Source organism: Labeo rohita, chromosome 6 (genome assembly GCF_022985175.1).
Source record: "Labeo rohita strain BAU-BD-2019 chromosome 6, IGBB_LRoh.1.0, whole genome shotgun sequence".
NCBI classification, from domain to species: Eukaryota; Metazoa; Chordata; class Actinopteri; order Cypriniformes; family Cyprinidae; genus Labeo; species Labeo rohita.
In genome coordinates this window covers 9,585,135-9,600,569 of record NC_066874.1, presented here as the reverse complement: position 1 = coordinate 9,600,569, position 15,435 = coordinate 9,585,135, and the positions used below count along the sequence as shown (strand labels likewise).

General features: G+C 39.4%; 1 protein-coding gene across 1 annotated transcript in view; it reads right to left on the bottom strand.

The window, feature by feature from the left end:
* Positions 1 to 5,995, bottom strand: part of asic4b (acid-sensing (proton-gated) ion channel family member 4b) — a 51,441-nt gene extending 45,446 nt beyond the window's left edge. The window contains exon 1 of the mRNA XM_051112999.1: positions 4,757 to 5,995. Coding sequence (XP_050968956.1) covers positions 4,757 to 5,344 — 588 coding nt within the window. The 5' untranslated portion in view covers positions 5,345 to 5,995. The remainder of the gene's footprint in view (positions 1 to 4,756) is intronic.
* Between the last annotated feature and the right edge of the window lie 9,440 nt (positions 5,996 to 15,435).

Below are 15,435 nucleotides of genomic sequence, written 5' to 3'. Positions count from 1 at the left end.
ACTCACAGCTCAATTGGACGTTTGTTGCGTCAGAAAGTGGTAATACGGTCAGTTTTATGGATATCGCCATTTTTGATATTGCTTTGGTCTCTGTTGCTATGGTTACTCGTAAGGAATACGGGCTTGACTCCTGTTGCACGTTCCTACAGACAGTATCTGAAAAGCGACTGTAAGCTGCTGTATGAACTGGACATTTCGAGACTCACACCTGTAAGTAAATGTGATTGTCAATCCCAAAAACTGACAGTGTGAACATAGCAAATGTCTATTTAAAAATTTGCTTCCATGTTTCCAGGGATAAGAGCTTTTAGGGTGTCAGAGGCTGTTCAGCGCTCATGAACCCACCAAGAGCAGCCTTGCCTCAGCCAGTTCTTCTGAAATGTTTGTATAGTGGTTAAACATGAGATCTAATTTGTTTGGGTAAATACAAACGTAATTGGCGTAATTTACAGGTGGGATGGATGGGACATGTCCCCACCACTTTTTGCCATGGTCAAAATTGTCCCATCCCTTTTTTGAAACATCTTGCGGCAAGGATGTACCTGATGCAGATGAAACATATATGACATTGGTTTCTGTTAAATAAGCTGCAATCTGGTGCTGGAATCTGTTGTTTTTTAAAGTCATGGTGAATCTTCGCTGCATTGTTTTTAGTGACAGAGCATTCTCTTGTGGCTCTTACACAGTCTCACACACCAGCGCTAAATATTGCAGAGACTATCTATTCATTACGGTTAAATCACAAAACAAAACACAAATTGTCACTGCTCTGCGTACACAATTACTGAAGAACATCTTCGATTTTAATAAGAAGGGGAAAATTAGCTTTCCTCAGCGAACATTCAAACTAATGTTTTATTGTGAATGTGAGATTGAGCTGAAGAAAGAATGCTGCATCAGAAGCAGGTAATCACACTCGCTCCATCTCTCTCTCAAAATACTCTACATAACATAGTGAGCTTTTAATACAGTAATAAAATAAGCTTTCAATGAAGCAACTCAGTGTCCTCAATGAAGTCCTTTGTTACTAGTTTTAAAGTGACGTTTTCAAATTAGTAATGGAGGCTAGGGCTCAGCTGTTAAACTGAGATTTGAATTCATAGAGGAAGGAAGTAGTTAGCAAAAAATGAGTTTTTAAACACTCTGTTATTGTTTCTCATGTAGTTACACACACTGTTGTATGAAAGCAACATCACAGTCGTAGCCGTGCAATATGGCTGTATATCGGCATGCTGTGATTACCCACAGTACTTAGTAGTCCATCCAATTGTCCTAAAAACCTGAAACTTTTTAATAGGCTACATCACGCATATTTTATATATGAAATGTGTAACAAGGCAAACAATAAAGTGACGTTTATAAATATGTGTTCAGCTTTATGTAAACGTGTTAACTCCTGAAAGAAAAATTAATTACTAATGATTAATGACTGCTTCTTTAAAGTTTGAAAAAAAAAGTAGTGTAGTGCAGGTTTGACTTCGTTGTAAAATACATACATTGTCCATGAAAATATTGCAGTACATTGAAAAATGTAAGCAGTAGTTCCCTATATCTAATATATATATATATATATATATATTCCAGAATAGCCTCATATATAAGGGCAGGGGCATCAGTGTCATAGATTTCTGTTTGTTCAGTTGGAATATTTAAGACATGTATTTACATAAATATTCATATAAATATGTATTTAAGATGCCTTTTGAATATATATATATATATATATATATATATATATATATATATATATTTATATATATGAAGAGTTCAGATGCAAAACCAGCTAAAAGCCATCTCGGTCAAAAATGAGATAATGATACTGAGTGAATGCTCTCAACACATATTATACGTCCATCAAATAATTTTTCTTCAAACTCGCTAAATCCCAGCCTCAGCCCAATCAGAAGTACCAGTACTTACAAAGAAACCTATACATCTGAGCCTGATAAAAATGCATTTTTTAAAGAAAGGCGTCAGATGGATTTAGCTGGTTTTGCATCTTAACTCTTCATATATATATAAAATATATATATATATATATATATATATATATATATATATATATATATATATATATAAAGTATGGCATAATTATTATGCCTATAGTTATTATTATTTAATGATTTAATGCCTTTAAACATTACTGTTTTGCTTTACGTGGCATACAGTATATTAATTCTGTTTAAACTGACAGTTATTAGATGTTCCATGATTCTAAATAACATGATTACATAAGCTTTGATTACACACACTCTTTTATTGGTCAGTTGGGGTGTCAACAATGAGTTCATGCACAGTTTGTTGCCCTTAATCCTTTACAACAGTCTATTTTTAATAGTGACAAAAAAAAAAAAGATTTTAAAGGGTCTTTAATCGGTTCATCCTTAGAGACAGACAACTAGACAGGTGCAATTTTTGTGTAAGAGCCATAAAAAGGGCCATTACAATCTTTGAAGACAGGAGAACAGATAGATCAGCTTGTACCTTACAGAGCTTTTGGCTTGTAGAAAGAGGTCTGTCTCACATCTCTACTGAATATTGATCTAAAAAAGCTTTAGATGGTTGAAACAGAATGAAGGCACATTTATTCAGCACTAGATCATCCAGTAAATTAACAGATACAAAAACTACCCAGATAACAATAGTTTATGCCAAAACTGGCTTACATTTTGGCACTTCTTGTTAGCGTCAGACATCACTGTGGTTTACCATAACACAGAACAGACTTTTGACAAAAGCCTTGTTCTTGACAAGAACTTCCCGATTTGACAGGAAAAGGCTAATCCAATATTGTATTAAAACCATCAATCACTGTTCCTTTTTTTTACATGTCAGGCAGGTATGTTTTAAAACAGATAGACTGTCATAGCTCATTCCAGTAATGACACAACAATCTAGGCAAATGATTGTATTGACAACACAGATGAGTTTTTTATTCAGTCTTTTGTCATCCAACATGGAACTTATTTCCATTGTAAAGCACTAATTTTTAGACACTAAAATTCACTTTAACAGAATGCAGTTATGACCTCATTTTTAAATAACAAATAGTATAGTAGCACTATTTCATCTCTGTGCAATGAAATGTCTACAGACATATTAACAAGCAACCTCAAATTCCACAGACTTCCAAAGACTAACATCCTGCTGCAGTGTCAGAATATAACAAGGGCTTTGTCAAAACTATGATGTTTTAACCTCACAGGTACTGCATTAAATGTGTTTCGCACTACTACATGACCTGTTGACAAAACAGGAAATCATAACTGAGCAACAAAGGAGCTTAATAAGGATGGTTCAAGATCTGAAGACATCAGAGAAATCACAGCTGCTAGTGACTTCTTAGATCAAAGAGCAAGAAACGTTAAACTAAATAGAGTGTCAACAGAACAAACATAATACCACAACACTGAAAACTAACTAACAAGCACCAAATGCGAGTAAAAACTGGCTTAACACAGCAACTGGCAGCAGTTTTAGCAATTGCAACATGATAAAGGCTTTAAACCTTAATGTGCAAATGTAAGTATTTGTTCTGATGGATCTAAATGATTAAATCAAGCCGAAGAAATGCAAATGGACAGCAACTGTCTCACATTCTGACTTTCATGTCAAAATGTAATTAAGAAAATAACAGTCTTTTCTTCATTATCCTTGTAACAATATTAAAATGAATAATAATGCAAAATAAACAATGTCTAAAATAATATATCAATTAAAATACACTTTAAGAATGCAGTTTCCAGCGGTTTCGCTAAATGCAAGCTGATTTAAAATATAGTAGGTTTGGGATGTTAGTCTCTCGTAAGTGCACATGGGAAAACACTTACATAAGCGCAGGTTACAGTGTCAATCACTGACAAACAGACCATCAGCAATATGCACAAAACCGCAGCAATTTGGATGCGCATAACACCATATGAAAACCAATAGAAATTCTGGTAATTCCCTGGTCATTGGGCACAATGAAAATTTATACATACTGCAAACAAATTTGTGAACAGGATAATACAGTCAATCTCACCTAAGCCTTCACTGCTGAATTTCATGCGATCACATAAATGATTATATTTCAAAACTCTGCATAAGAAACCAAGACTAAAAAGAGTAAAGGAGGTAGCAGAGAAGAGAAAAAGAGTAAATTAGTTATTTGAGGACCGCTCGAACTCTAGAGAGAGCTGATATCCTTGCAAGAAGTATCATCGTCTAAATCACGGACATCTCTCTTATCTAATCCTGTTTAGACTGATAGAAAGAGCCCTAAGAGGAAATTACTGACTAAAATTACAACAACAACAGCAAAAACTAAAGAGAATTACACCAGCGTGACAAGCAAAAAATGTCAACGCAAGGATAGAAACTTTCTTTAGAGAGTTGAACGCTTGTCTCCTCAAGGCTGATTGGGCTAATGCAGGAATCATGTCGCTTGTCCCTCTCCTGAATTTTTCATCCATTCTCTGGCCAAAATAAGACTCAGCATCAGATGGGACAGACTATGATGTAAGAGGAAAAGAAAGGGACGTAGAAAGCAGGGAAAGAGAAATTGAGATGGCAAATAACCGCATCGTTCTATTGTTTGTTGCCCCAGCATGGAGGTTCGACACAGATGGATGAGGCTTAATTTCCTCTTTCTAAACAAATCTTTCAGCTGTCTCTCATAGAGAAAAGACTGAAGGAGGCATTATAAAATTTTGCTCAAAGAGAGATTTTCAAGCCACAATCATATCTTTCTTTCCTCATAGCCTGAGCTACTCACCACGCTGAAGTCTTCGCTCGAGCAGTTCTGCCCGCTGAAGTTGCAACTCTTCAGCATGTCTTCCAGCTGGTGGCCAGTCCTCTGGAAAATGTCTAGCATGTCAGGGGGTGGGTACTGGAGCTCACTTGGCCGGTGTCCTTTACGGCTCTTGGGCGGGAGGCCAGTGAGGTTAGCCAAGTGGTAGATGTCCGCGTCGGTGAGGGCTGAGAAGCGGAATCGGTTGACGTTACAGAGCGTGATGGCCGGGAAGGTGAGCTCTCGGCGGGTTTCTTCCCTCATAGCTGCGAGGTGGGGTCGCTCCAGATAAGTCGCTGTGCTCCATGTCGCCTGGTACAGGAAGAGACCAAGCGAGACCAACAGTGCCAGTCCCCAGAGGGTCTGTCTGAAGCCCAAGCGCCCCGAGTTCCCCAACACCCGAGCCAGACCGTGTAGCGAAGAGGAGCTTGCAAAGGACGCCAGGTCAGCCATGCCTCCGTTTCGCCGCCGAAGGCCTTCATCTAGCATAACGGTTCCGCCTCCTTCTGTCGAGGCCCCCTTGGCTTCGTCGCCCTCAGCAAACTTGATTTTACAAACAAATTCGATGGGCATGTGGTTGGCCAGGGCTGTGAAGAGTCCTTTGCGAATGACTCTGATCCCTCCTGCTGATCTCTCCCTGAGCCTTTGCTCTTTTCCGTTTCAGCAGCTATTCTACCACGCTGTGGCTGTTAGAACATTTTTGTTTTTGCTAAATCTTCTTTCTCTGAGGTTGTTATTCTCTTCCGGACTCAGCTATGTCCTATTTATAACAAATATCGCTCTTAACAGTTTGAAGTGCGTTCCTTACTTCATCTCTGTTTCATTCTTCTAATACTAATTCTTCACTTACTTTTTCTACTCCGTCCATCAGTCTCTCTTACCTCCGCACTTTTCCTTCAGATTCTCGTCTCTCTCTTGATTTCTTCCATTCTTGGCTTTCACTCTCTCCTTCTTTTCTCCTTGTGGTCTGCTGCTGTTTGAGGAGCAGAGTGCAGATGGTGAGAGGAGGTGCTTCGTTCGCCGTGTCAGTGCCCCAGGATGTGCCACAGCCGTAGACTCCAGAGAGAGTAGAGGCATGAGCTGGAGACTACGAGAGAAGGATGAGAGAGAGACACACACACACACATGTGAGTTCCACAGCTCTCCTCAGCTGCTCGCTGACGGCTGACGTAGCTGCTGCCCGAACTCCTCTCGCGCACTCAGAGCGAGAGAGCGATGGAGAGAGTAAGGGAACCGGAGAGAGAGCTGATATGAAAGACAGGGAGTACAAATGCTGCCCTCTCTACATGCCCTACAAGAAAGAGGAGGGGAAGAGAGAGAAGTGGAAGGAGAGATATTTAATATTACATGAGCAGAGAAGGCAGGGGTTATTTCCCCTTCAGTGGAGAAGAGCCGTCCCAACCCACACTAGGGCTTTTATTTCTCTCTCAGCAGCAGGTTGTTACATCTACTTACAGCGGTCACTCACTGTCTTCACCACGACACTCTCTTTTTTTCCCTCTCTTGGCTCTTGCTTCATCTGTCTTTTACTCCCCAGGTGTGAATGTGACTGTAATGTAGGTAAAGTCGAATGCAAGAATTCGCTTTTGGTATGTCCTTCATGGTTTAAAGACAGCACACTCTACAAGTTTGTTGCACAAATAAGGCTCCTCTGAAAATATTGATTGTAAAAAACACTACATTAATAAAAGTTGACTTGAGCCATGCTTTTCAGCATGATCTGAGAATGTTCAAAGAAGCAACTTGTGTTTCAACAGAAGCAAGAACATCTGAACTTTTATAAAAAGAAGTCAACGTGGTGAATGTCAAATATTAGTTTCATGATATGGTATGGTTGGCAACATAAGAATTCACGGTCCCAAGGAGTCCCAATGTACTTATAATGTTCATATTGTATTTCAAAACACTTTTGCTGCTATTGAGGTGGAATATGGGTAAGGTTAGGGACAGCTTTGGTGGTATGGGTAGGTTTAAGGGTGGGTCAACAGAGTATTATAAATGTAATTACAGAAATTAATTACAGATGTTATTACATGCAGATATTTTTTAAAATATAAGTACAATGTAAAAACAAGAATCTACACAGTAAGTGCATTTTATCAAATGATTAATTTAAATCTAAGTACGTAAAACAAAGAATTCATAACTATTCATACCATATACGCACACATTTCTGCAGTATATTGTATATACTCAGTATATATGTATTGAAAGCAGTTTTAGAAAAAAAAAAAAAAAAACACTTTTACTGTAATTGTCATGTATCATGCGAGGAAGGGGCGAATGAAGACGAAGGTCAAAGATAAAGTCTTTAATATAATCCACAGGAAAAATCCAAAGCAGGTAAATCCACAACGGGAGGGGAGAAACAAACATGTACACATTGACGAGACCGGACTACAAACACAGCACTAAAGGCAAATAAATAGAAAGGATAATGAAACACAGACAGGAGTGGGTGATTAACTAATAATGACTTGACAAGGACAGGAACAGGAAGGACCAAATACGGGCAACAGGGGGAGAAACCAATTCAAACAGTCCACAGTGACATTACTCCCCCCTCCCGGAAGGTGCGACCTTGCGCCGTAGAACAAAACAAAAAACAGCGGAGTGTAGGAGGAGGCTCCAGCAGAGGACGGACTCCCAGGACGAGGACAACAAACAAAGTCCAGGGTGGTGACAACGGAGAAAGGAGCCAGGGAGGAGACAGCAGGGACTCTGAGCAGGAGGAGCCAGGCGAGACCTAGGCCGCAGCCATGATGGTAGCCCACGGCGGAGCCGACAGAGGGAGGAGCCATGGTGGAGGAAGGGCTGACGACTCCAGGGGGGCGACCGATGGTGGCGGAGCAGGTGGAGGTGGAGCCCGAGGCAGAGACGGAGAGCCGATGATCCTGGGCGACACTGAGAAACCGGAGGGCCAAGGCAGAGCCCAAGGCTCTGGCGACCGAGTTGGAGATCCGGAGGTCCACGGCGGAGCCGGAGCAACAGAGGACTGAGGCGGACCTGGAGGGAGGGAGGAGCCCAACGGAGCGACGAGGCATAGCCGTAGGAGTGGAGTCCTGAGGAGATGGCGGGATGACGACTGACCAAGGCAGAGCCGGAAGGACAAGGGAGCCCGGTGGAGCTAGTGGGCCGACGGGCGACAGTGGAGATGAGGGAGCTGAGAGCTGGGGTGGAGCCACTGGGTCGGAGGGCTGAGGTGGAGTGCAGGACTCTGAGGCTGGAGGCAGGGACGAGGGATCCTCCAGCCATGACGCCGATGGAGACTGGCAGACCCGCGGCAAGCCCACCGCACAGATGGTGGGCTGAGGGTGAGCAGCGGGGCTGTCAGGGGACAGCGGTTGTGGGACTGAAGCAGCAGGGACAATAGGAGGAGATAACAGAGGGAGGGTGGGTGGGAAATCCAGGTGGGCAGATTGTTCAGGGCAGGCAGGAAGTTCCACATCTATATCCTCGGAGGAAATCAATCAAATCCAGTTCAATATCTAAATGCTCCAGATCCCGACATTGCTCACCCTCAGTGGCAGTGCAGTGGGCGGTGCTGTCCTCAGCACCCTCACGCCCAACTGGAACATCCACCGTCGCGGGCCACGTGGCCAGCTCTCACACCTGGTCGGACGGGCTTGGCTCAGGCTCCGTAGCAATCTTCTGCACTGCCCTTGGCGATGGCTCTGTCGCTCTCAGCTCTGGCTCTCTGTCCGCGGTGGGCTCGGGCTCTGGCTCCGCGTGTCGGGGTGTGGGTTAGCTGGGCTCTGGGTGCTGATAGGCCAGCAGGCTTGACAGCTGAGCAGTTCTGGATCGGGGCCAGACACTCTCCAGACACCGAAGGATACCTTCCCTCCAGCTCAGTCCATAGGTGTCTGGGAGGTCCACGAGGCGATGGTAATTGGCCCCGATCCAGAACAGAGAATTGATGGTGGTGTCGTCAGTACCCACCCCCTGACATGCGTCGCCATCGCTGCGGCAAAGCTGCAGAATTCCCGGGCAAACTCCACAAACGGAAGATCCTTGCGGGCTAGGACGGCGAATCTTGCTGCGGTTTCCATCTTTACAACTGTTTTAAAGGTCCGATCTCCTGTCACGTATCATGCGAGCATGTACACATTGATGAGACCGGACCACAAACACAGCACTAAAGGCAACTGAAACAGACAGGATAATGATACACAGACAGGTGTGGGTGATTAACTAATAATGACTTGACAAGGACAGGAACAGGAAGGACCAAATATGGGCAACAGAGGGAGAAACCAACTCAAACGTCCACAGGGGTGTGACAGTAATATATCAATTATAATTAAACACATGAATTTGTACATGTTGCAACAATACCTAACCCAAAATATTAAAAAAAAAGAATTTTATTGTACAAAAATGAATATTAATGTACAATCATTTAATCACTATATAATATTAGATTAAAATGTTTAATCTAATTAATTACACAATGTGTCACAAAATAAATGTCACTGTGAAAATACCCACAAGAGATTATTTAAAGCAAATTTAAATGTTAAATGAGAAAGTATCAAGCAGACATTACAAATTGTAGCTTTAGAAATAAATATTTTATTTGATTCAACATCAAATGTATTACACCTTAGGCTGCAACAGCCTAACGTAAACTATGGAACATAAAAGAATATAATTTGAGAAACATCTCAGTATTTTTGTTCATATAGTGAAAGTCATGGTAAACAAAACAGCTTTGTCATCAATAGTCTTCAAAATACTTTTTTATGTTCCACAAAAACAAAGGTTTGAAACGACATGAGGGTAAGTAAATGATGACAGAATTAAAATTTTGGGGGGTCACCTATCCCTTTAAAGTTTTTATTTTTATTATTGTTTCTTCTTCTTATTATTATTTTATAAAATGATACTCTAAATAAGAAACTAAGTCTGCCAGCAGGTGGCGGTAAATGTCTTTTATGAGTCATTTATTCATTCATTCGATTCAAATGGCTGATTAATTCAGCAATGAAGTAAATGGCTCTCTTTATAAATGGGCCTTTGAATAATTGATTCACACGATTGGTTCGAAACGCGGATTCATTCAGAAACAAATCACCGCTGTGTTGGTCGGAGACCCGCAACAATTTTGCTAAGACGTCAAAGGTAATATGTTCTCTGCAAAATTGAGCAAAACATAAAAGTTTTAAAATATAACACAATATCACCTTCTTATTTACTGAACTGTTGTATAAAACCACATTTAAGCTTGTGATAGATCGGGACAAAATCAGCACTTGTGTCATATTGCTCTTGCTGCCCGTGTGATATTGTGTGATAGTGGTGTATATCAATGAGACAAAACACATACATGGCACCAATATCTTGAATTTTAGTTGTTGCCCTGCATCATATTTGTCAACAGTCAACTGTGTGAAATATAAGATGACGTACAGGTTTGGGGGCGGGGCTAACGCGTTAACTGCATTAAAATAGTTTAATCACGTTATTTTTTCAGAATTAATTAGTTTAAAGCGTTAAACTGACATCCCTAATAGCTATACATGTTTTTGACCTATGCATTCCACGAATAGAATATTCTATGAACTTAAAAACAAACATTGCAAGCATTTTTATGACTCTAAAGTTATTCATTCGTAAAATTGTTACATTTTAGAGGTTGATATATAAATTTGGTATTTCTCAGTGTCTAGGCAAATGTCTGATAATGTATGTGAACTAGAATGCACACTTTACACATGAGTGCCTATTACTAATTGCAAATTAGATTACTCTGAAATAGTGCCGAATGTTAAATATTTCTTTATTTTAGATCATGACATTTCAGAAACAGCATTTTTTTTAAAGGTTTAAACATCCTGTGAATTTTGTTCAGTTCAGCTGTAGCTTGTGTACAAATTCATTTAGACTAATTTATACTTGGCATAGAGTGCTGCAGTCATAGCATCAAAACCCATAACCTAGATTTTCACATGAGTTTTTATAATGGGTTTTTTAAAAAGTCATTAGTAAACATAACTGAGCGATAATTGGACAATTTGTACAACGTAAATTGCACACGCTCACACCTCAAATGTTCTAATCTAATTACTTATTACAAACATAGGTTTTTAAAAATAAACATAACTGCTTCAGATTTCGCATTTGCAGTATGAGTGTGTGTCATTTAGATTGTAGAACAAAATGTCCAAGTATTGTTATGTTTTACTCAGACCTTGTTTTACTCATAAATTGAAAAACCCTATTATAAAAACCCATAAGAAAATCACGAGGGAACCAGCAGTGAATAAGTCTTCTGGGTTTTGATGTCACGGTTGCAGCATTCTGTTGTGATCTATAAATATTTTTGCTTCTTATGACAAATTGCTTCTGATGTTCCTCATTTGTAAGTTGCTTTGAATAAAAGCATCTGCAAGATGAATAAATGCGAATGTATGTATCAGATGAAATGATATGCTGTGTTTTGTCTGTGTCTGCCTTTTTGTTTGTGCTTGCACACGTGAGTCATTCTTCCCAAGTTGCAACTATAGTCTGTTCCAATCTCCCCATGCGTGTTGTAGCCAAAGTGTTGTTTGTGTTGTTGTGTTAGCGAGTAACAATGTGAGACTAATGGTGGTGTTAATGAAGACTGAGAACATTGTAACGAGTGTGAGGCGACTCCTGAAGATCAATCTCCCTCCCTGCCGGAAAAAAAGAGATTGACAGACCATTGATTAGATAGATGCGAGAACAAGTGATTAAGGAGTAGTGTGATCACACACAAACAAACGTAAGCACACACACAAGTACCACTCTGCTGCAAGCGTTTAGTCACTTTGAAAAAAGCCTATATTATCAATACATTAAACACAAAGTCTTTTAAACTCAGAGATGTCCGGCAAAATCAGAAATGACAAGTATGTGAGAGAAAAAAGGAGTAATGAATAGTCAAGCGCTATGAGGATGCTTTCTATGTACATAGTGAAATATAAGACTGTGTTTAGAAAAGTGCTTTCAAACAGCGTTGCCGCTTCATTCGTCATCTAAAGGAAAATGTTTTGTGTAATATGTATTGTATACAGTTCTGTACTTCAACAAAACTGCCTAGCTGACTTTTCCACTGAACAAATGCATCCATCTCAACAGAGAAAGCATTAGAAAATCGGAGGCCACCGGGGTCTGCTTTCTGATGACCAGCCTTTCAAAAGCATTTGACAGAATTGGTTTTGTGAATCATAAAGTAATTTAGTCTGACAGTATTTCATTCAAAGAAAAACACTGAGGTGGGTCTTGCGGGTGAATTTTTGAGGACATTTTGACCTCGTCCCAATTTTGTTTAGTCTGAACATAAGAACTACTTTTGTCAACTTTTTCTTTGGAAAAAGAAAGTCTGTCTATAACGCTCGAGACGTTTCAAAGCTTCAGTGGTGACAGACCTGAAGACAGAAAGTCCATCTTATATTTATGAAGAGATCTGAGAGCAAAAGAGAAGTGGTCCCATCATTTATCCGCGCTGTGAGGGGAACGTTACGTGTTGTACTGCGGCACACAAACACGCAAAGACATGTAACGCAGTCTTGACACACCAGGCGAATCTTTGAGTCTCACCAACCGTCTCATGAATTATTAATCTCCCCCCAGGAAGAAACACTGACAGTGATCCACGCCTTCCTCCCCCAACAAACACGTAATCATACACACACTCAGCTTGAGAAAGATTTGAGGTGAAAGTAAGTGCTGCTTCACTTCTCCTTGGCGCTGCTCTGATAGCGCCCCACTTCTGACTTCTTTCCACGCATCAACCACTCTAAGCCACTCCGACTGACAGAGAAGAAGTTTTAAATGCCTCTCACACATGATTTACTCTGCGATGACTCTCCCTGAATGGCTGTCCTCAAATATATTTGGTAAATACAGAGTGAGAACATCAGATTTGGAGTGTGCTATGATTTTTGTCCTTCCATCTGTGCGTCCTGTCCCAACAAAAAAACAAAAAATGATTCTACATTAAAAACTCTTACAATTAGAAAATGAAAGGCCATTTTCTATCCTGATTTTAGTTCTCTAAAATTGTCATTAATTACTCACCGTCATGTCGTTCCAAACACCTAAAACCTTTGTTCATCTTCAGAACACACATTTCTGACCCATAGACAGCAATGCAACTGACACGTTCAAGGACCAGAAAGGTAGTAAGAACATTGTAAAAATAATTCACGTGACATCAATCATTCAACCGCTACGAAAATAATTTTTGCACACAAAGAAAACAAAAATATTTTTCTTTTTTAACAATTTCTTCTCTTGTGTGTCAGTTTTCAACATGTGTTCACAAGGGTATCATGACGTATGCGAGTGTTGCTGCTGACGCAGGAGTCGTCGTTCAGACGTAAAACGTCCATCTCTCTTAGTTTATTGACTGTATGAATTTGAGATCCGTCTTTTCACACTGAGAGCAACTGAGGGACTCATACGCAGCTAGTACAGAAGGTTCAAACACTCACTGATGCTTCAGAAAGAAAAACAATGCATTAAAAACCAGAGGTGTAAACTTTTGAAAAGAATGAAAATGTGTACATTTTTCTTACTTTGCCAAAATATCATATTTCTTTTATTTAGTACTGCCCTTCAGAAGCTACAGAAGATACTTACCCTGATCTTCAAATTCCAAAAGTTTTCACCCCCCTTTTTCGCTCTTATTACATTGTGTTTCCTTGTGGAGCATCAGTGAGCGTTTGAACCTTCTGTAATAGTTGCGTATGAGTCCCTCAATTGTCCTCAGTGTCAAAAGATGGATCTCAAAATCATACAGTCATTGTTGGAAAGGATTCAAATACACAAAAATGCTGAAAAATCAAAGAATTTGTGGAACATGAATGATTTTTTTGAAGAACAGCAGGCAGTTTAAGTGTTCGGGACAAACAAGAGACTCATAAACCTAAAAATATGTGATGTGGATCATTCCGGTAACAACACAGTATTAAAAACCGAGTGTATGTAAACTCTACTAAATAAAAAAATAATATGCATTTTGAATTATCTTAATTTGGTTAAATAATTAACATTTTGCAGATTCTGCAAAGTGTATGTACATTTTTTACCTCAACTGGATATAAAAAGTGTTGATTATAGCATAATGCACAGAGAGTTTTTTTTCCAGAAACATGCATTTTTGTATATTGTTAAACAACAGTAAAATCCATTAAATGCACTGTACTTTTATCCCTTACAGCCTCATTTTCATTCCTGTCAAAAATTGCATTTGGCTCTACCCTGACTACAGTCTATTACAGCTCGATTTCTGCACTCTCACGAATGCATTCATCATAACTAACATAGCTCAAACACAATATAAATACAAGACTAACTGAGCAGTGTAGACTGTATCATTGATTATAATGGGAGAGTGCAGTCAATGAGCTCGCCCTTTGTGATTGACAGCTCTGGTGATTATAAAGGGAAGGTTATATGATCGCTTTCATCTCGATTACATAATAAAAATCCAGAAGTAGAAAACAAGTTGTTTGGCAGCTTCATTTCAATAAAAGCTGTTTTTGGAATAATGGGAAAGTTCTGAGTTCTGAAACTCACAGTATGTTTTTTATTGTATAGTGACCTTTTACATGTCAAATGATCAGGGAAAATTTGATTTGTTAATTCATGACCACTTCAAAAGCCAATATTCCTTTCCTGCTCTTCACATCTTTTCCTGCTAATTTCCTCAAGAAATAATGGAGATGCTCTTGTCATTTATTATGCTGCAGTTTAGTAATTGTGGGTAGTAATTTAACCAGTTCATTAATTCTCATTCATGTCTTTAACAATAACAGACAAGAGTGCGATGAATTGCAAAATGTAGGTCAGGAGACCCTTGCTCATTGAATAGCTTGAGTTCTCACACTCTCTGTAACTACTATCACCCAGAGTTACCTTTGTTTGGACATGCACAGATATGAATGCATGTTCAGTAATGGTGCATACTCAAAATGAGGTGTTTACATAAAATAAAAGTATGATTAATGCAAGCATATGCCAGCTGTAGCATGTGGATGTGTATACTTTAAGTATGCTCAGTTTACTTTTAAGCAATAATTTTTTTTAATTTTGTCACAATTTAATTTCACTGCATGTTAAGTAATTTACTTTAATTTCTAAAAAAATAATAATAAGTTTATTTAATCCAACTGGGACTACATTAATCATTTTTGCTGGCATTAACTGAAACTGGGCAGGGGTTTTATAATTCACAGCATGATTCCATGAAAATTGATGGGGAGAGAAAATTCATGCACTTACAGTGCATGCACACACTATAATCTGTAGCCACATTACATTTATTTACATTTCATCTTGCATGTAAGTGATAGGGTCTATGCTTATATTAGTGAAATTAAATACAGCTGAATAAATGGCAATGCACTGAAATGAAAAATCCAAAAATTCCATCAAATTTTGAGGTAACTTTCCAGTCTAGGGTGCTGTGAAGATGCATGCCAATACAAATGCATCACCATTGGCTTCATGTATTTCAGTCATTCACACAAATCAACGCATAAGATCCCGCCACATTTATGTTCAGAACTCACATAGAATTCACTACTGATACTGAGGGAAAGAAAGAAATCCTGTTCTTTTCACTAAAAATGAGCAATTACTGTACTAAAGCCAATGCAGTGACTAGTCGCCTCCTGTTTGTACTTCCCACCAAT